This window comes from Vanellus vanellus (assembly GCF_965231255.1).
Source record: "Vanellus vanellus genome assembly, chromosome: 25".
NCBI classification, from domain to species: Eukaryota; Metazoa; Chordata; class Aves; order Charadriiformes; family Charadriidae; genus Vanellus; species Vanellus vanellus.
In genome coordinates this window covers 516,283-536,650 of record NC_138930.1, presented here as the reverse complement: position 1 = coordinate 536,650, position 20,368 = coordinate 516,283, and the positions used below count along the sequence as shown (strand labels likewise).

The 20,368-nt window shown below is 70.1% G+C and overlaps 1 protein-coding gene across 1 annotated transcript; it reads right to left on the bottom strand.

Moving 5' to 3' along the window:
* Positions 1 to 2,611: 2,611 nt before the first annotated feature.
* Positions 2,612 to 19,243, bottom strand: PALM (paralemmin). Its single transcript, XM_082495564.1, has 9 exons — positions 19,143 to 19,243; positions 9,863 to 9,911; positions 8,591 to 8,671; positions 8,360 to 8,490; positions 6,685 to 6,808; positions 6,225 to 6,246; positions 5,878 to 5,940; positions 4,666 to 4,797; positions 2,612 to 3,307 (listed from the first exon to the last, which is right to left on the bottom strand). The coding sequence occupies exons 1-9, from the start codon at positions 19,145 to 19,147 to the stop codon at positions 2,721 to 2,723; spliced, it is 1,194 nt and encodes a 397-aa protein (XP_082351690.1). The 5' UTR covers positions 19,148 to 19,243; the 3' UTR covers positions 2,612 to 2,720.
* Positions 19,244 to 20,368: the final 1,125 nt, after the last annotated feature.

Here is a 20,368-nt window from a genome sequence, read left to right as displayed (position 1 = left end):
GCTGCCCGCCATGCACCGGGCACAACGCTGCCGGGATGAAGGGGCCGCGGGGCACTGCCAGGGCAGCACGGAAAACTGCCGAGCAGAGAAAGGGCTCTGCCACTCTCAGCGACAGCACAAATGCTCCTGCACGTGGCTCTTGCACCCGTGAAACAGCCGGAGAGGTGAGGCTGTGGTGTGCCTCTGGGCAGGGATGAGAGGAGCCACAGCCCAGGCAGCAATGGGGCAGCAGGGCCCGTCCCCAGCATCCTCAGCGTCCCCATCCCCCCGGCATCCCCATCCCTGCCATCCCCTACATCCCCAGCATCCCCCGCATCCCCATCCCCCGCACCCCCATCCCCACCCCGGTCCCTCCTCACCCGTCCGTGCCCAGTGCCCACGCCGGGGTGCCGAGCGCCGGGGTGCCGTCCCCGGACCCCACGCAGAGGGCGGAGGCGCCAGGCGGGTTGTTCACACAGTTTATTTGCTCGGTTCGGGTGTTTTACAAACAAGGGGAGGGCCGGGGAGGGGGAAAACTTCAAACGGCTTCGGCACAAGTGAAAAGCACGGGAGCGCGGGAAGTGCACTTCAGCGGAGCGGGGGGCAGTGGGGGCTGGCCGGGACGGGGGGGCTCCTCCGCCTGCTGCTGCTCAGCCCCTGCAGCCCCGGCCCCGCGGGGGCCCGATCCCGCTCCCTGCCGCCGCGGGGGCTGGATGGGGCCGGGGGCCGGCGCTGGGTCTGAAGCCACCGGAGGGGCAGCGGGTGCCGAGGGTGGGAGGGGGCTCCGGCTTGGGGCCGGGGGAGGTTGTGGGACCCGGGGCGGGATGGGGCGAATGGTGCTGGCCGCCCACATGGGGGTGGCAGGAGGTGACATGTGTCCCCGCTGGGGACCTAGCCCTGGCCCAGCCCCCCAGGATGGATGGGGCAGATGCCCTGTGGCACCCGGCCCCTGCACCCCACTCTGGGGCACGGCAGCCGTGGGGCTCCGGCGATGCCCGTCTGCGGGAAAGGCTCTCCCTCACCCCCCGGGGGTGCCAGCCCCGACCCCCTTCCCCTGCTCTGCCTCTCCCTGAGGCTTTCGGTGCCTGGCTGGGGCTCGGGGCCAGGTCTTGCGCGGGGGGACTGGCATGGCAGCCTCACGAGCCCCCCGCAGCCCCCGGCCTCGGTCCCTGCCCCCTCCGCTGTCCCTGCAGACTCCACTGGGGGGAAAACTGCAGCCTGGGTGGTAACTGGGGGCAATGGGGATGTCATGGTGGGGGAGGGGTCACTGCTCACACGAGGGGGCTGAGGGGCAGGGAAGGCCTTGGGGGGCTGAGCCCCATCCCTGGCTGCTCTGTCACCCATGTCCTGGTGGGCTGGGCAGCGTGAGGGCTGCTCCACACGCGCTTTGCCGGGGGCTCAGGGGATCCCTGGGAGCTCACCCAGCCATGCTCAGCTGCCGGGACCTGCTGGCACTGGGACCAGGACCCCTGTGCTGCGCTGTCTGGGGGCTGGGCCACTGCCCAAAGCTCCGGGGCCTCTGGGCTGCGGGGACCGGGCACTGCCAGCCCGCCTGCGCAGCCGCAACCGGCTCAGGGGTGACTGACGTTGGGCGCCAGGCACCAAAACCAACCCCAGCCTGGGGCCGGCACACAGGGCTCTGAGCCCCGGAGGGTTTGGGACAGGGCTGGTGGGGGATGGAACCCCCCCAGAGGCAGCCCCATGCTGGGGCAGGGCAGCACCGTGCCCCCGGCCCGGCGAGGTGGGCTCAGTGGGAGCCACGTGCCCAATGCCCGCGAGATGTGTTGGCTGTTGTGGGGTTTGGGCAGGACTCAGCACCCATGGGGGCTGCCGTGGGGCCCCCCACCCTCCCCAGCGGGTCTCAGTGGGGAGGAAACGCTGGTGCTGGTGGTGAAATCCCCGCTGAAGGGCTGAGGCGTGGGGTGGGGGGAACGGGGAAGGCTGCTCACCCTCCCGGCATGGCCACAGCATCCCGGGGACGCCCTCCATGGGACACCGGACCCCTGGCAGCTCCCAGTCCTGGTGCCTGGGGGAAACTGGGCTGCCCCGCTGGCCTGGGGGAGCTGATGGTGCAGCCCCCGGCCCCAGAAAGCAGCTCTGCAACGCTGCCGCCGCCGGGCAGCAGTGGCAGGAGGGGGATGCGGTGCCGGGCCGCCCTCCCGCTGCTGCAGGGAGGCACCAGAGCTCCTGCCCCATCCCCGTCCCCGTGGGGCTGGACCCTCCCAGCTCCCCTCCTGGGGCCGTTCCCTGCAGGAGAAGCGGGTGATGGAGGCGCTGAGAGAGGGGCTGGCGTGGGGCTGGCTCCGTGCCCGCCGTGGGCCAGGCCATGCGCGGGTCCTGCCGGATCCCTGGGAGTCATCTACGGATATGGCGGCATCCTCCGACCCCCCAGCCCGGCCGGCTCCGTCCTCCAACGGCGGGTGGGAAGTTGCTGGCGAGAGGAGTGGGAGGGCACCGGCGTGGGCTGGGGGGCGAGGGGGTCCCTAATAAATATCCCGGGCAGCGCTGGTGGGGTGCGGCGTGGGGCGGGTGGTGGGCAGACGGGGCGAGCGGGGCCGCAGTTTGCTGCTGCCTGCTGCGGCATGGCAGGCGCCGTGGTGGACCTCCCCGGCTCTGCAGAAAGACGGGGCTGTGTCCGGTGGGGGCGGGAGCCCGGCGTGCCGGGGCGGCGTGCCTGGCTGGCGGGGGCCGGGGCGGAGGGGGCTCGGCGGGGGCTGCCTGCTCCGGCGGCGGCGCGGGGCTCACATCACCGTGCAGCACTTGCAGCGCTGCTTCTTCACGTCCGTCTCCTGCTCGGCCTCCTTGGCGTCCGTGGCGTTGGCACCCAGCTTCTGCCCGCCCGGGCCCTCCTCGCCCGGCGGCTGGGCGGCCGTCGGCTCCAGCGCCGTGCCATTGGGCGGCGCGTGGTCCTTGCGCACCGGCTCCGGCTTGCTCTCGGCGTCCTCGATCACCACCAGCTCGGCCTTGATGGTGCCCTCCAGCCCCAGCACCTTCTTGGTCTCGTCCTCATCCTCCACGTTCTGGTAGCCCATGAAGATCATGGTGACGGGCTGCTCCCGGCTCGGCTCCGTCCCCTCACCCGGCGGCAGCACCGCCGTGCTTTCCCGCGGCTTGGCTTGCAGCCCCACGATCTCCCGCCGCGGTGTCGGCTTCTGGCTGGCCGGGGCGCTGCCGGCATCCTCGCCCGCCTTGGCCGGGGCCTCGCGCCCAGCAGCTTCGCTCAGGGTGGCCTCGTCCGCCTTGTGCAGCAGCTCGTCGACCTCGGAGGAGCTGAGGGGGTGGGCCCCGTTCTGCAGGACCCCGTCCTCGGCGCTCACCGCGTGCACCACTGCGGGGACAAGAGGAGGGAGGGTGAGGGGGGGCTCGGGCCTGGGGGCACACGTCGGCCTGGCAAAGCTCCTGCTGGCACGACCTGCGCGGACTCTCCCCAACGGCCCGGCATGGAGGCTGGGACCCCCAGCAGCACCCTGACCCCCCCTCGGCCGGAGCTGCTGCCAGAACCCCCCCACAGCCCCTGCCCCACACAGCAGACGGGGAGAACAAAACAAAAGCACAACGCGAGGAGCCGTTCCTGGCCCTTGGCACCTCCAAAGCCTCAGACCCGGCGAGCCCCGCAGGGCCGCGGCCATCTGCCAGGTTGCCGCCAGGCTGCCAAGCTGGCCACGCTCTCCGCGGCGCGATGGCGTCCGGCTGGCGCTCGGCTCGGCCGGGGCCGACACGATGCTCTGTGGCAGATCACTGCTGCCACCTGTAAGACCCCACTGGGCACTCGGCAGGTGCTGCCCCGCCACGTCCCACCATGTCCAGCCACGTCCCACCATGTGCTGCCGTGTCCTGCTGCCCGTGGCACCCGGTGGCTCCGTGCCCAGGAGCGGACAGGGCTCTTCCACCACCGGTGTGCTTTGCGTGGTGGCTTGCAGCGCTGGAGGCAGCAGACATGCGTCACAGCGAGAGCGGCCTCCGGCTCATCGCATTTTCCACTTGAGCTGGGACATCATGCCGTGATCAGTGCAACAGCCTCCACAGCCAGTCGATGGAGTGATGGACGACAACCAGGGCCGGCTCGGCCGGGACCAACACATGGCTGCCCTGGGCTGATCACTGCCGTGGCGGCTCCTCAGCCTGTCCTCGGCACTGGGGGTCCCGGTGCAGCGGGGGGCTGCGGCAGGCGGCTGGTGGGGTGAAGGCCAGCACGGTCCAGCATGGCCACGGCCACAGGGAGGGTGTTGAACAGCACCGGCCACCGGTGCACCGCAGTTTCCTCGGAGAGGTGGTCGGTCGGTGGAGCCCAGGGTCTGCTCGGCAGCCACAGCCCCCAGTAATGCGCTGCAGCTCTGCGGCCAGTCCTCACCGCCAGCACGGCCGTCCCTCGGCCTCAAGTCTTGTGCACAGCAGATTCTCTTCTCCGCTCTCCAGCGGCACAGGGTGACGATGTGCAAACCAGGGCCGGCCCATCGGGACGGTCTGCACCATGTCGCCGGGATGGATCCCATGCCAGGCTGGCTGGCACACAGGACTGGGTCCGGCGAGGGGCTGTTGTCAGCAGTCTCCCGTACGGAGCTGGCGAGGACGGCCAGGAGTGGCCCCAGCCCTTCCTGGCCCCGGTGCCGGGATGCTCAGGCGGCCGCTCCCTCGTCCCCTGCCCTTTGCTCCTGATGCCTGCCAGCGGTGCGGGATGGGCCGTACCTTTCAGCTCATCCTCGTACACTTTGACCCCCTGCAGACAGTGGTTCTGGGGGAGCAGGGTGGTGCTGGACAGGACCTTGGTCTCCCCAGTCACTCTGTCCTTCTCCACTGTGATCTCCACCGAGTACATGGCTGGGACACAAAGAGGACAGCGCACGTTACGGCGGCCCCGGCCCTCCCCAGCCCCTGCTCAGCAGCCAGCAGCGGGCAGGCGTGTGGCAGCAGCGGTGCGGTGCAGTGCGGTGCTCAGTGGCGTTAGCGAGGCAGCAGGCAGCAGCGAGGAGTGGTGAATGGCAGAGGCGAGTGAGACATCCCGGGCACAGCCCTCCTACCGGGACCCGCGGGGCCATCGCCACCCTGGTGCTGCCGGCATCCCTTACCTCCACGGCTTCTGTGTGCGCCGGGCTGGGGCCCAGCCAGGTCCTGGAGGCACCGCGGCAGGTGGTGCCATGTCCATCTGTCCGGCCGGTAAGCGGTGGTGGCCATGGGGGCCTGGGCTGGGAGCCCGGCTCACGCTTGTGGGAGGTGGCATCCCCCGCCGGGGGTGCTGGCAATGGGGCAGCTCCTCTGCCCCCGTGGGATGGGCGATCCTCCACTCCTCTCCTTCTGGTCCCGGCCAGTCCCTGCTGGCACTGGGGTCCCCTCGGTCCGGTGATGCTTTGCTCCGAGGACCCCAAGACAGGCTCTGCCCAGCACTGGTGCCACAGCCCAGTGCGAGCCATCCCCCCAAACCAGAGCAAACCTCTCCAGCAGTGGAGCCAGTCCCCCCCAGCACGGGCAGCTCGGCCCCGCGCGCCCCTGTCTGCTCTCAGCGCCCTGCAAGCTCCCCGCCGGCAGCCAGCCACGGGGCCGCGAGTGCCGGCACGGCATTAGCCATGCCAGCAGCCGACGCACCGCTCCTCCTGTGCTCTGAGAAGCCATGAACAGAGCGGGAGGCGAAGGATGAAACCGGAGCAGAGACATGGAACGGGGGGTGAGGGGGGAGCCCCGAACCACAAACCAGCCACAGGGTAGAAGCGAAAAAAAACCCTCTGATTGCAAATAAACGATGTGCTCTGCCTTGGGCTTGGAAAGCCATCGAGCGGTGGGCTGCGGTGGTGGCAGGACTGCGGGGGGGGGGGGCAGCGAGCCGAGGGGCGGCGCGGGAGGGGAGGGGAGGGGAAGGGGAAGCGACCGGGAAGGAGCGCTCCTCCTGGGGGAGCGCACACCCACCTGCCTTCATCATGTCAGTGCCTTCCACTGCCTTCATGGGGCTGCTGGAGACCTTCTTCTCGGCTGGGGACGGAGAGGAGAGGCAACCGCCTGAGCCAAAGCCATCACCCAGTGGTCCGCGTGCCCACGGGACGGGCCCTGGGGAGGGCGGCGTATCCCCCCGCAGCTGGTGCCTGGGACGGGCTCCCCTGCCACAGGGCACCGCTGCCCGGGAGGGGACAGGGACGGGGGACATGGGGACAGGGCTGCCCCCCACTCCCCCCACCCATCTGGCCCCAGCACTGGGGCGGCGCGACACAGGCACTGCCCCCGAGAGCAGGAACCGCGGCTGAGGGGGGATCACCTACCCTTGACCGTGCCCAGGGGACTCTGCAAAACAGAAGGGAGAGGTCAGAAGCCGCCGGGAGGTGCGGCGCACCCGCTGCCCACACACCCGCCACCCACACACCCAGCCCCACCGGCACAAGGGACCCCCAGGATCCGCAGGGCAAGGGGCTCTGGAGGTGACAGGGACGCGTGGGTGGCCAATCCGCCCGGCACGGCTGGGACTGGAGCCCACTGCAGCTGTGCCAGTGTCCCAGTGCCACCCCGCAGCTGGCCGGCAGTGGCTCCCCACGCTCGGCCGCTCCGCCGGTGCACCCTGCCCATTGCCATGCCGTCACCCCGGCAGGTCTTGCTCCACGTCGGCAGCGAGAACCAGCTCCAGTCTGGTGGGGGACGAGCACATGACAACCCCCAGGCACCCCGTCTCCCCCTTCACCCCTCCCGCAGCAGGCAGCCCTGCCCGCGCTCCGCGGCCGTGCCCACCTTCTGCGCGTTGGGGACGGCCTCTGCCTTCTCCTCCTTGGCCGGCGCTGCCGCCTCCACCAGGTTCTCCTTGGTGGAAGCTGCTGAGCTGCTGTTCTCCAGCATCTCCAGCTCCTTCTCCAGCCTGCGGGGAGAGTCGGGGCTGAGAGGCCGTGGGCAGCCCCGGTGCGGGCAGCCACAGCCGACCTGCGAACATGGGCCAGCGACGTGGCGCGGGGGAGAGGGGAGGCACAAATTGGCCCCCGGGCTCGCATGGCACAGGGACAGACAGACTGACCTCCGGCACAGCCATCACCATCTCTCTGCAGGGGAAAAGCGTGTGTTTGCTGGAACAAACCCAGGGGCTCCACCAGCGGGTGCTGCCCTCACCCTTAACCCGTTTGGCCCATTGGCCACACACCTCCACCCATCTCCGCAGGGCGAGGGATGCTCAGGACGATCATTGCAGCTCCGCAGCCGCTGAGCAACCGGGGCGGCCACTCAGCCGATGGGCTCGGCCCAAGCGGACAAAAGAAACCCCCCGCGGACACTAAGCAGGAGGACCGACCCCACGGGGTGACCCCCGCAGCTCTCCCTGTCCCCGTGCAGTGACAACTGAGCCCACCATGCACTTGCCAGTGCCCTCGCTTGGTGGCATGGAGCAGCGCCGCTCCATCACCGCTCGGCTCCCACACGCGTCACCCAAAGCCTGTTTGAGCTTCCCACGGGGACGGCCGCCCGTTCCCACCCACCCACCCCGGCCAAGAGCTGCGCTGGCAGCCGGGCCCCACCGGGACGCGGCGGGAGGTCAGGGCAGTCCCCACGGATTCATGTCCGTGTAAATTAGGGCCCCTCAGTCGGCGCGGTGGCAGCACCCCCTGGCAGAGCCCCCCCCCCCGCTTAACTCCCGTCTCCCCGCAAGGCGCCGGCGGAGGAATGCACCGCGCCATTAGACGGACACAAAGGCCCCTTCGTGCCTGACCCCTCTCTGCACCAATGCTCGGTAATTAACGGCACAGCCGTGACTGATTGCATTCTTGCGGGGCAGCCGGGCTGCCGGGACACCTCCGTGCCGGGGCTCGTGGCCCCCCCGCTTTTGGCAGCCCAGGCACGAGGGGGCTGGGCAGGGGCTGAGGCTTCTCCCCCCCAAACCCCCCTCACTCTGCCCCCTCCCCATGGGATGAGCCACCACAGCGGGGACAGACGTCCATGGGGAAGCAGCCCCCTAGTTCCCTGACCCCTACGACCAGGGGTGCTGGGCACCGAGCAGCCCCCCCAGGGGACCCCAGCCCAGCTCTGCGGCTCCCACTGACGCTCGACACAGCTGGTGGCCCCCACAGCGCCGGGCAGGAGCATGGCGGGGGGTCTGTGCTCCGGGACCCGCCACAGCCCCCAGACAAACGTTGGCAGGAACCCAGCCGGAGGGTTCACGGCGAGAACGGCTGAGCCCCGGCAGCACCGCAGGGGCAGCTCCGGGCTCCAGAGGGGATGCTCTCCTCCCAGCAGCGCCGCAGCTGAACCTGAGCGAGCGTGGTGGCGCGGCGGCATGCCTCATGCCTCGTGCCCAGCATGTGAGACCGAGCTGCATCTCAGCCTCCTGTCTGCCCCAGGAGGGAGAAGGTCAGGGGGGCTCTGGAGGCCCTCAGATGCCCTCCGAGCACACCTTGACACCACAGCCTCACGCCATCCCCGTTACCTCTGGATGGTTTCCTCCAGCTCCTTGGTTTTCACCTCATCCTCCTGCATCTGCTTCTTCATGGCCTCGTCCTCCTCGGAGGCTGAGGTCGGGGCCCCCTCCAGCAGCCATCTCTCCCGCAGAGCCTTGGACTGGGGAGCAGAGAGGGGTCACGGCCCTGCGGCCCTGCACGGAGGGTCCCCGGCACGTACGCGGTGCAGAAGCCGCCCGGGGGTCCCGGGGGATCCTCACCTTGAGATGCTGCAGCTGCCGCCTGTCGTCCTCGAGCTGCCGCCTTTTGTTCTCGATCTCCGTCTGACGTTTCCGCTTCTCCTGGAGGGATGAGAGCGGCAGAGCCGGGGTCGGTGCAGGGAGGGGGTCTGCGCTGGGCACCACCGGGATGGGGGCACCTCCCTCCCGCCCGGCCAGGGCAGCGTCCCCGGAGCAGGGAGCAGCAGGGACCAGGGGGTGCGTGGGTCCCATGGGGTCTGACAGCGGGGCATGAGCCATGCCCAGGGCTGCAAGACTGTCCTGGGGGACAGCCCACAGGGAGCTCCCCAGCCCAGTGTCACATCCCTGCCCTCCCTGGGGGAAACTGAGGCACAGAGAAATCAGGGCAGAGCCTGGAGTCTGTTCGCCGTCGCAAAGTGTCACCTTCCCCTCCGCCGGCCCCGCGGAGCGAGCTGCCAGCCTGGGGGGAACCAGCCCGGCCCCCCCTCACCGCGCGTCCTGGGACTGGTCCAGGGCGTTTCAGCAGAGTCAGTCCCAGCCCGGGAAGCGTCACCCCTGTTCTTTCTCCTCTGGCCCAGAACAATTTGCCCTTTGTGCAGCGGAGATCGACCGATAGCGGGATGGGACGGGGAAGCTGGCAGCCCGTGGTGGGCAGGGGAGCTGCTCCGGGGCAGCAACGGGGTTTATTTAACACCAACCCAGTGCCCAGCTCTGTGCTCCCCACCGCCCCCGACCACTCGCTAACCGGGACAAGTACTGGTGCCTGCAGTGGGCAGGGACAGATCCTGCATGATCCGCAGCCCTTCCCTGGGAAAGGACGAAGGGAGAATCATCACTCGTTTCCCTCTCACTTGGGGCTCATCAAGGCGCTGCTTCATTAATTAAACCTCCCAACCGCCTGTCGCTCACTCTGTCCCTGTTTCAGCTGAGCCCTGCCGGATCCTGCGCCCTGGCCCTGGAGCATGCCTGGGAAGAGCCGCCGCAGGGCAGGACGCCCTGGCACGGGCTCCCACGGGTCCTTATTTGGCCGGTAGAGACCCCCTGCCCAGGCTGGGCACACGGGGGGTCTCTGGCTCCTGCCCCCGCCGGCAGCCCCGGGGCAGCTTTCCGGGCCAGAGGCAGGGGCTGGGAAAGCGGCTGCAGAGCCCCCGCGCTGGCACAGCCCCTGCGCCCGCAACCCTCCTTCCCGCCTGCGTCTGCCCCACGTGCTGCAGGCGATGGCGCGGGGACGTGGGGACGCCAGGTGAAGGTCCGGCGTGCTCGCCGGGGACTCAGCGCGCGCGGGGGACTCACCGCGATGGCCTGCAGCCTCTCCTGCTGAAGCGTGCTGCTCTCCACAACCCTGCAAGAGAGAAGAAGCAGCAGTGAAGAGCGCGGCCACCCCTGCGGAGGAGAGGTGCGGCAGTGGGTGAATGGGGACATTGTGCCACCACCGAACCGGACACAGTGCACAAAGGCGGAACTCTTCCCTTCCGCCAGCTGCTTTCTCCCTTTCCCCTCGCCATCCCGGAGCCGAGAGCCCCTCGCCCGCACGGCTCCTCCGGCACCCTTGGCCCCCCGCCCTGCCCGAACCCCCCGGCAGAGGCACCTGGGGGGGACCCGGTGCAGCCGGACCCCTCCTCCCGTGGCGCAGATGGAAACGGTGACCATGGCGAGGCTGGAGCGGGGCGGTTCTGGCCACCCCTGCGGTTCAACCTGGCTCACACTTTCCATTCCAAGCCCATTTCTTGGCTGCTGACTCCTTTCCCGGACAGTGACCTTTCCGGGCTGCGCGCACACACACGCAGACGGACACACGTGCACAGACACACGGACACGCACAGACACACACACTGCAACAGGCTCCGCTCCGGCTGGGGTTCGTGCTCCCGGAGCCTGGTACCCGCCTCGCCGGCCCCGCCACCGCTCTCCCGGGTGCCGCAGGGCCCCGGGGTGCTGCGAGAAGGGGGTGCCCCGACCCCCCGCCACCACGTGCCCACGCACCCGCCTTCCTGCATCCCGGCGGTGAGAGGACCCCAGACCAGCCCAACCGGCAGCACAGCCCCACGGGGGCCAGTGAGAGCCCCCACGCCGCGAAGCATCAGGTGCAGCCGGGAGCCGCAGCGTGGAGCTGCGGGCGGCTGCCGGGGCCCTTGGCTGTGCCTGGGGATGCTCCGGCGCCGCAGGGAGCCGGCTGGCTGCTGGCCAGATGATGCTAACGAAGTGCTTAGCTGTGACAGTAATTAGGGTGGGCGGCGCGGAGGTACCGTCAGGCGATGGATCATTGCCACTTATTTCCCAGGGCAGCGCGGGGCAGCAGAGCCTGCGCGGGGGCAGCAGCACCGGGAGCAGCTCTGGAGGAGACACAGACACGGAGACGCTGGTCCAGGCTCCGGTCCCTGCGGCCGAGCCCTTCCTCTGGCTGCTCCCTCGCACCGGGGCCGTCCGTGCCGCTGCCCTGGGTGAGCAGGAGGAGGGGGTCTGCACACCCCTGCCCAGAGCGGGGTCTGGCTCTGGCCCCTGCCCGCAGCGGTTCCTGCGGCTGGCGGGTGCCGGGGCCGAGGCGGCGGAGGGGAGAGCTCTTGGACTTCATTTACGCTGGTGGTTAAGCACACATCCATTTTCGCAGCTCCCAGGAGCTCCTGCGCTGGCCGAGCTCATGGAACCGGGATGGCTGATGCCCGGGGTCCGGCGGGACACCTCTGCCTCCCCCTGCTCTGTCCCCGCACACCCCGCTGGGCCCGAGGGCTTTGCGACGCACAATTAAAGCAAGAGGCAGACAGTCCCTTCCCAGCGGGCAGGGAGAGGGGCGGCCGCAGGGCCACCGGCGGTCCCAGTCTGGGGGGGTGGCCGGGGGGGACAGGGAGGGGCGGCAGTGCCGTGTCCCCACACAGCAGGAAAAGCCATTAGCATGGAGCGAGTGCCAGCAGCCCGGTCCCAGCCCGGCCGCACCGCAGCCGCACACTCGGGGGCCACAGACCCGCCGACACAGGTTGTGGCCATCCCCGTTTTCATACGGCACCAACCACAATGGCGGCCGAGCCGAGGCCCAGGGAGGGCAGCCCCCCGCCCGGCAGCCCCAGCCCGGCTCGTGGTGCCCATTTTGGAGGACAACACAGACCCCGAGGTGCTGCCCGGCACCCACACGCTGCAGACATCCTGACGGGGGGGCTCTGGCCCCGCTCTCTGGGTTTCTCCCCATCACTCTCCCCCTGCTGCTGCATCGTCCGCTCCCCGGGACGCAGCCGGGCGCTGCAGATGGCCGCGGGCTGGGGGTGGCGGGGGTGGGAGATCTCCACGCACCCTTTAAGGACTTTTTCCAAAGAGGGTTTTAAACGCAGGGTGGGCACGGGCTGCTGCTCCCCCCACGGTACCTGCCTGGGCTGCGATCTGGCCACAGTGCCAGCACGTGTGCCCTTGCGCACGCGTGTGCCCTCGCACATGAGCCCACCACCGGCGTGGACAGCACACGCCTGTGCAGGAGCCGGGCTCTGCAGCAAATCACAGGGGGGCTGGCGGGGCGGGAGGACCCCCTGCCGCCGCCTGCCGCCTCCTCGAAGGCCGCGGTTAACCGAAAGCTGCTCAGAGCCGCCCGTCCTCCCCTCACCCTGCGCCCCGGGACCTCGGCAGCGCCCGAAATCCAGGCCAGGAAAACAAACCGGGGAAGGTGTCGCTTTTGTAGCAGTTATTTTTGTGCTGTTTGCGGCGTCGCTGTGACTGCTCTGCACGCACAGGCGCACACCCGCCACTCGCAGCGCCCCGCGTGTCGCGCCTGGCAGCCCGCGGCCCGACGCTGTGCTCCGGCCGGGAATACAGTAATTACAAACCCAAAGAGAGCTGGAGTGTCTGCAAGTCCCTTGGCCGACCCCGCTCGCTCTGCCGCCGCTCCCTGCCCGGCTGCACCGCGTCTGAGCACCGCAGCACCAGCATAGGGGCAACGGAGGGGGCGAGGGGCTGACCCCCCTCCCTCCCTGACTGTCCTGAACATCACCTGCACCTGACAAACCCCCCACGGCGGGAGCCGTTCCCGCGTGGGGAGAGGGAATGGGGACAGTGGGTTTCCCAAGGGAAACCTCCTCTGCCGACCCACCGGGGCCACAGGTGGGGTCTGCCCTTCCCCTTCCCCATCCCTATCCCCATCCCCAGGGTCTCCCCCCTGGACACGGGGGAACGAACTCACCCAGGCACAACACGGTGGACCCACAGCATCGTTCTCTCGCAGTTGCACAACCCGGTGACGGAGCTGTGACAAGGACGGCGATGGATCCGGTGGGCCCCCACGGGCAGGTGTGGGGGCTGTGGGGGGCGCAGGGCCCTGACGGGGCGAGCACGGAGCGGGTGCTGAGAGCAGCATCCGCACCACAGCCCTACGCCCTGCCCTGGGCTCCGGCCCAAGGGGTGAAACCTCCCCCTTCCCCCACCAAACCGGCAGGGAACCCCCCGGGATTCGGGGCAGCTCTCTGCAGAGACAGATTATGTGCAAAAGTTGAAGGGAGTTACCGGCTGCCCCCCCGCGCCGTGCCCTGTGCCGGGGCTGCCCGAGCGGCCGTGGGGCCACGCTGGCACCAGCCCCACGGTGCCAGGGCTGCCCCTTGCCAGCGGCACCATCCCGCTGTGGGGCCAGGGTTCCCCCCCTGAGTCCGGCTCTCAGCACCCCAAGCTCGGATGGCTTTGGACCTGGCCCTGTTTCTCTCCTGGATCTTGCCCCATTCCATGGATCCAAACTTTTACAGCATTCCTGAACCGTTCTGTTCCGCTTTCCCTCCCTCCTCCATCCTCTTTATTTTCCATTATTTGCTACAGTCTCTGCATTCCCGGGTCCAACGCCAGGAATCTTCCTGGCCCGGGTAGAGACGCAGAACAGGCTGGATGCCCCTCGCTGCCCCCCCTGCCCCCACCGCCCATGCACCGCAGCCCCGCTGTGACCAGAGCTACCCCCGGGGGGGGCTCACCCATCGCCGCCAGACCCTGGCGAGAGGGGGACAGAGTGGGGACCACCCCGGTGGCCCCAGGTCCCTGCCCACCGGGACAGGGCGGCCATGTGGAAGGATGGGAGGGGGGCTCCCATGCCCCCCGCCCCCCCGTGGCCTGTCCCTGGGGGTCAGCACGCTCGACAGCACCCTGCTGCCGGGGGGAAGGAAAGCAGAGCCCCGGGGGCGCGGGGTGGGGGGCGCCCCTGTCCCTCCCCACGGCACAACCCAAAGCCGCCGTTCCCCGCCGCCCCCCCCTCCGCCGTTCGGTGCCCGCAGCCCCGGGCCGGTGCCGGTGGCGGCGGCGATGCCGATGGGGCCCCGCAGCCCCCGGCCCCGGTGAGTGATGGCTCCGCCGAGGCGGGAGGCGGTTCCCTGGCAACGGAGCCATGGCAACGGCGCCATGGCAACGGGGCGAGCCGCCGGGCGGGGGGATGCGCGGCGCGGGCGGGGGGGGACCGAGGGGACCCCCGGGGTGGGAGCGGCGCTCCCCGGGACCGGCCCCCCCGGAGGGCCACGGCCGCAGCCGCACCGGAGTGGAGCCCTCCTGGGGGTTTCGGAGCTCCGGATCCATCCTGGGTGCCGGGGAGGGGCGGAATGGCGAGCCCAGGGCCAGCGAGCCCAGGGCCAGCGAGCCCACGGCCACCGACCCCCTCAGGAACCACAACCCCACGGCGCACCAGCCCTGCCTCCCCCCTCATTTCACCGGGTCTCACGAGCTCCAGTTAACCGGCCCGTGCTTTCCCGCCCGGCGTCCACGGCGCGCGTGTCCCAGGGCAGCTCCTCGAGCCGTGTCCGCATGCACCGCATGGCAGGGAGAGCCACGGGCCGTGGTGCAGGAGACGAGGCCGATGGGACCAGTGACACTGGTGGCACCAGCAGATGTCCCGGGAACTCCCACCTGCAAAGGCAGCAGTCCCTGGACCCATGGACGGACCCCCCCACACGCGTGAGCACGCACGCGCCCCGTGCACGCGCCCGCGCTCTCCCTTGGCTCTCCAGCTCTTTCCAGCCCTGCTGATGCTGCCGTTTCCTACCATCACAAGGGAAGCCCGTGACCTTTTGTCTCCTCCCCGCCTGACATGAAACAATAATGTTTATTTGCCTTCCTCTGTTTTTTTCCCATTAGCTCATCCAAATGTGCAAAGAGCCGTTTCAAGCTGCTCCTCCGCTCCCCTGACCTCCGCTCCCTTTCCACCCGCTCAACTCCGAGCCGGGGGGAGGGCCGGGAGAGCGCCCTGCACGGGGGCACCACTGCCCGGACCCCCATATCGACACTGGCCAGCCACCACCGCGGGCAGATGAGCCCCGGTGTGGGGCCCACAGCGTGGGTAAACGGCAGCACCGGCGGCAATAGAGGGACCAGCACTGACATACACCGCTGCTGCCGCGCCAAGAGCCGGGCCCCTTGGCTGGGCCCGGAGTGGCGCTGCCGCGGGGAGCGTGCGCCTGCAGAGAGTCAGCAAAGCCTCCGTCACGAAGCCATTAGCAGCGGGCCGCTATCGACCGCCCTCACTGGCGGCAGGCACGGAGGGGAGGGGGCCGCAGCAGCCTGGGGGCCAGCAGTCATCGACCACAAAGACAAATAAATCAGTGGCCAGCGGCTCGGGCGAGGATGGCCAGAAAGCTGTGGTGCCGAGGAGCCGAGTACCGGGGCAGCTGGACACAGGGTCCCGGGTCCCAGTGACACAGGGGCTGCTCTGGCTGTGCCCCACGGTGCTGGCTGCCTCCACCCCGCAGCCGGCTACGTCGCCCCAGCGCTCCATCCCGCTCCTTCCCTTCCCGAATGCCGTGCCTTCCCCACGCTCCCACTGCCTGCGCGGCCCCATCCTGCGCTGCCGCCCGGGAGGATTCGGGGACGGGGACGGGGGGAGAGATGGAGGGAGGCGGGAGGAGGAGATGGCAGCCCCAGGCTCCCGAAAGCGCAGGATGCATTAGAGCAAGCAGAGCTGCCTGATTGATTCTTCGGGCTGAGACGTGGGCTGGGAGTGCCAGGAGAAAATGGATCCCATGAATATTTGATGAACGGAGGCTTGGGGAGGGAGTTTGATTGGAAAATTACAGATCTTTCAAACAATGGTTCAAGTGCCCTCCAAACACTTGGGTTTCCAGCTCCCTTCCAGTTAGAGGAGCAAGGCTCCACCAGGAAACTCCCCCACGATTTATGAATGAGAGCGGAGACGGCCTCTCCCCACGCCTGGGAGCACCCCCCAGCTGGGACAGGCAGCCCCGGCGCCGGCCTGGGACACTGCCACCGCCTCCCCGCCACCTCGGGGCGGCCCTGGCCATGTCACTTTGTCCTTGGGTTCCCACACCAACGCCGTGAACGTAAGCGCACACAAGGCTCCCAGGAGCCAACTGGAACATGGCTCCTGCACGGACTGCTGGCAGGGACACCCCCGGGAGCCCCAGGCACCCCCGGGAGCACCGTCCTCGACACCGAGCCGAGGGCCGGGCTCAGCCCACGTCCAGCCGCGCTCCACCAGGAAACACCTGGATGAGGCCGGATCCGCCCCGGCTCCTCTCTCTGCTCCCGGGCCGCCACAGGGCTCATCCTCGTCCCCGAGAGCGGCTACTGTCTGGGCCCCGGGGGCTCGCTGCTCTCCGGGTGGAGCAAAGACAGACTCGGGAAGCCGGGCTCCCGCGCAGGGCTCTGCCTCCAGCCCCGAGCGCTGCGCCTCCACCCGACCCTGAGCCAGCGCACGGCGCCTCCCGCCTTCGCCCCCGGTCCTTCCCCACCGCCACCACCTCCGCCACCGGAGACAGGGCCATGCCACAGCCTGGACGGGACCCGGCACAGCTCCTGGCACAGCTCCCAGCATGGCGCACATCGCGTGAACCACTGACCCCACGTGGGGAAAGGGGCTGTTTCTGGCGAGGAAGCGGGAACGCCAACACCAGCAGCTTCCCAGGAAACCCACTGTGGTTCCTGCCCAGCCGCGCGGTCCGGCCGAGAGGCCCCGTCCCATGGCAGTGGCCAAACACTGAACCCCGGGACCCGCCAGCCCCAGGCAGGGTTGGGGTGCTGTTGTGCGGCTGTCGGTGGTGGAGCTTTATGGCTTCCTCCAGGAGAGCTGAGAAAGGTGACAGTGCCGTCCCCTCGGCTGCACACAGGGACAGACCCGACCCCCACCAGCTCCCCACAGCCCACCCAGGACGCAGCGCCGGTCCAGCCTGGGGAGCATCAGTTGGGTTTTGCTTCTCCCCGGAGCCACATGAAGGGGAGAGTGGCGTCCCATGTCCCTTCCCAAAGGGCTGTGCTCCAGGTTAACCTGCAGGCAGGAATCTCCCTCCTTCCCCTGGGTGCGACTGTCAGCTCCGGATCAGGCATGGGCAGGGTGGGGAGGGGAGGTGCGGGAGAGCCCCCGCTCTGAGGGGACATCAGATCCGGCGGGGAGAGCAACGACCTGCCCAGACAGACTATGGGAGCAGCCAGACATGGAGATGCAAAACCTCCAGCATGAGTGGCAGCGGGAGCAGAGGACAGCCGAGCAGCCCCGACGGGACCAGCACGGACCCGCGCAGCCGTTACGAGAGCTGGAAGCTGTCAGCCAAACCTCCCCGGGCACCAGCGGCTCACGGCAGCCAGGACCCTCCTCCAGCCACTGCCCGTGCCAAGGCAAAGCAGGAGCCGAAGCAATGCCAGCAGCACGCTCCCCAGCACCCCACGCACCGGGCCACGGGAAGACGCTGCTCCTATAGCTCGGTGAGGTGAGCCCCCACCCTGGGTCACTCACAGAGTTTCACTCAAAAAGAAGACCCGTCGGTGGGTCGAGCGTACGGAGCTGGCGGGAGGGTCGGTCCGGGGCCTCGGCTGCCAGAGGAGCTCGGGGAAGAGTGGAGCAGGGTGAAAGGCAGCGTGTGGAGTCCGGGGGCAGGAGCTGCCATCCTGCCCGGCACCGTCCCCCACTTCAACCCCAGCCCTCGGCTCCTCCACCCGGGGAAGACCCCGTGCCCAATCCCTGCTGCTCCTCGTCCCGCTCCCCAGGGCACGTCGTGCCCCTCCGTTCGGCCCTTTCCCTTACTGCCTTTTGGCAAATCACACACACGGTTTCCTCCCCAAAGAGCCACTTTTCTGAAGGGACTGACACACTGAGGAGCTGCCCAAAGCTGCAGACCTGCCTTGGCAACCTCTCGCACCACAAAGCCTCCGGCCTCTCCAGCAGCAAGGGCAGCCGCTCCGCTCCCCCGGCCCCACAGATGCTGCGCCCCAACCTCTGAAACGTCCCCAGCCCCCCCCCCACCTGGGAAACCACCACCCCGTCCCTCACCAGCACCCCACAGCTCCAGGGGGTCCCCAGGCGGAACGCAGACGGTGGCGAGCGGGACCTGTTGAGCACCCGGCATCTCACTAGCAGGCGGCCAGTTAACCGGAGAGAGGTGAGGCACCCACGAGGAGTGGAGGGTAGCTGACCCCCAGGATGGATGGATGGACGGATGCCCCCAGGAAGCCCCCAGCGCTAAACCCAGGAGATGCTGGGGGACCCTCACTTGCCACCATGGGGACCAGAGCTGTGGGAGGGAAGGAAGGGCCTGGGTGAGCCAGGGCCACCCTGGTGGCTGCTGTCGCTGGTACCCGGCGCGTTGAGCAGCCGCCCAGCCCCCTGCCCTCCCGGGACCAGCACGCTGCAGGTGGGACCTGCTGGTGTCCCCGAGGGGCAAAACCAGCCTGTGGGCAGGATGGTCCCCAGCTACCAGCCCCCCCACCGGCCTCCACCGCCCCCCAGCCGCCCGCAGAGCCCCCTGCCCGGCTCCCAGCCCCCCGCAGGCACTGACCGTGGGGCAGGGCCCCACTGCCGCACACAAAGGATAAGGCCGGGGCCGGAGCGCGGCCGGAGGATCCCCCCGCCACAGCCGGGTCCCTCGGCAGAGCCCGGGGGGGCGCGCAGGGAGGGGCCCGCGGCTCACAGCCACCCACTCACCCCAGCCACACGCAGCAGCAGCAACAACAGGTTCAAAACACGAAAATAAACGCCCTTCCCACCCCCCCCGCCCCACTTCCCGCACCGCTGCCGGCGGAGACTCGCCCCCCGCAGCCCCCGCACCCCCACCGGGGCCTCCACCGCTGCACCCCGAGCTGGCGCCCCGGCACCCCACGGCAGGGCAGGGACCCGGGGGGGGGGGGGGCAGCACCTGCTCAGCAGCACCGGGGGGACACGATGCCCCGGTATTGGGGTCCCGAGCCCCCGCACTGGGGGGGGTGTAAGCCCCCGGTATCAAGGTCCTGAGCCTCAGCATCTGTGGGGATGCGAGCCCCCGCTTTTGGGGTCACGAGCTCTGGTATGAAAGGGATCCGAGCCCCCGGTTTTGGGGTAATGAGCTCTGCCATCGGGGGGATGTGAGCCCCCAGTTTGGGGGTTCAGAGCCCCCAGGATCAGAAGGATGCGAGCCCCCGGTTTTGGGGTCCCGAGCCCCGGCACCGGGGGGGATATGAGCCTCCGGTATGGGTTCCTTAACCCCCGGCGTGGGGTTCCCGCGGCCCCGGTGCGGGGGTCCCGAGCCCCGGCACCCGGGGGTCCACCCCCCTCCCGGTACTGCGGTGCTCAGCCGGCGGCACGGGGTGGGGGGGCCGCGGCCCGGTGCCGGGGTCCCGCGGCGGCGGCGCGGCCGGATCCGGTACTCACTCCATTTTCCAGGCGGGCCGCGCGGCGGCGGCGGCGGCGGCTCCGGCGGGGTCGGGCCGGGCGGGGGGCGGCGGAGCGGGGCCGGCAGCAGCCGGCGTCCCGGCGCTCAGGGCCCGGCGGGCGGCGGCATCCCCGGCGGGGCTGCGGGATGCGCAGGGATGTCGGGGCCGCGCCGGTGCCGCCGCCTCCCGCACAGCTCCGTCTGCCGGGCGCGGTCCGCCACTGCCGCCGCCCCTCACCCGGCCTCGGGGCGCGGCGCTCCCCGCCCGCCGCCGCCGCCGCCGCCGCCCCCCGGGGCCGCCCCCCGCCCTGCCGGAGCCGCCGCCACTCCTGCGGAGCGGGGGGAGCCCGGCGGGGGGGTCCCGGCTGCGCGGCGGCCGGAGCGGGCCGGGCCGGAGGGGCTGCGGGCGCCGGCGGCCCCTCGCCCCGGGAGGGATGGACCCCCCCTCCCGCCGCCCCGGGAGGGTCCCCGCCGCGGGCGCTGCCCCGGCCGAGGGCCGCGCACATCCCACCCGCTGCGGCGGGGCCTCTGTGTCCCCGGCACGCCGAAGGGTGACCGACCAGGGAGAGGATGGAGAAGGGGGAGCCCGGGCTGCCCGTCCCCCCTCGCTGCTCCCCCGTTTCCCAATGCAACGGTCGCGTTGGGCAAACTGACACAGGAAGCCCCGAGCCACCCTCCGACCACCGCGCCGTTGGGAAATCTGCCGTCTGCCAGGGCCAGAGCTCCGCGCTCTGCAGCGAGGGTCACCCCGGAAGTGGGGTCCCCCTGTCCCCCCACCCTGGTGCCCCCCGCAGCCCTTCTTGCGCCCCGGGGGGCTGCAGACGAGGGGGAGCAAACTGCCCTTCTGCCCGCAGCACCATCCCAGAGCCAGGCGGCCTCTGGAGGGGCCGAAAGAGGATCTGGGTCCAAGCACAGCACAGTCCCAGTGCCACCCACAGCAGCCAGGCTGCCGGCCAGCCCTGGGGACGCTGCCGGGGAAGTGTCCTGGGACGTGGTGGGGCCCTGCTGCTCCCCCCTCCGGGCCACAAGAAGAGGGGTTCCACCCCGATTAACTCAAGGCACAAGAGGAGCGGGGCTGGGTTGGGAGCCGCTCTGCTTTCTCTCTTCCTTCCCCTAATCCGCCCTCCTCCCAGCGAGACGCTGCTCTGCTCCAGGGGAAGCTGCAGCGTTGCACCTTCCCCTGGCGCAGCGTTGCGTGGCGGTGCCCCCCACCAGCAATTGCACA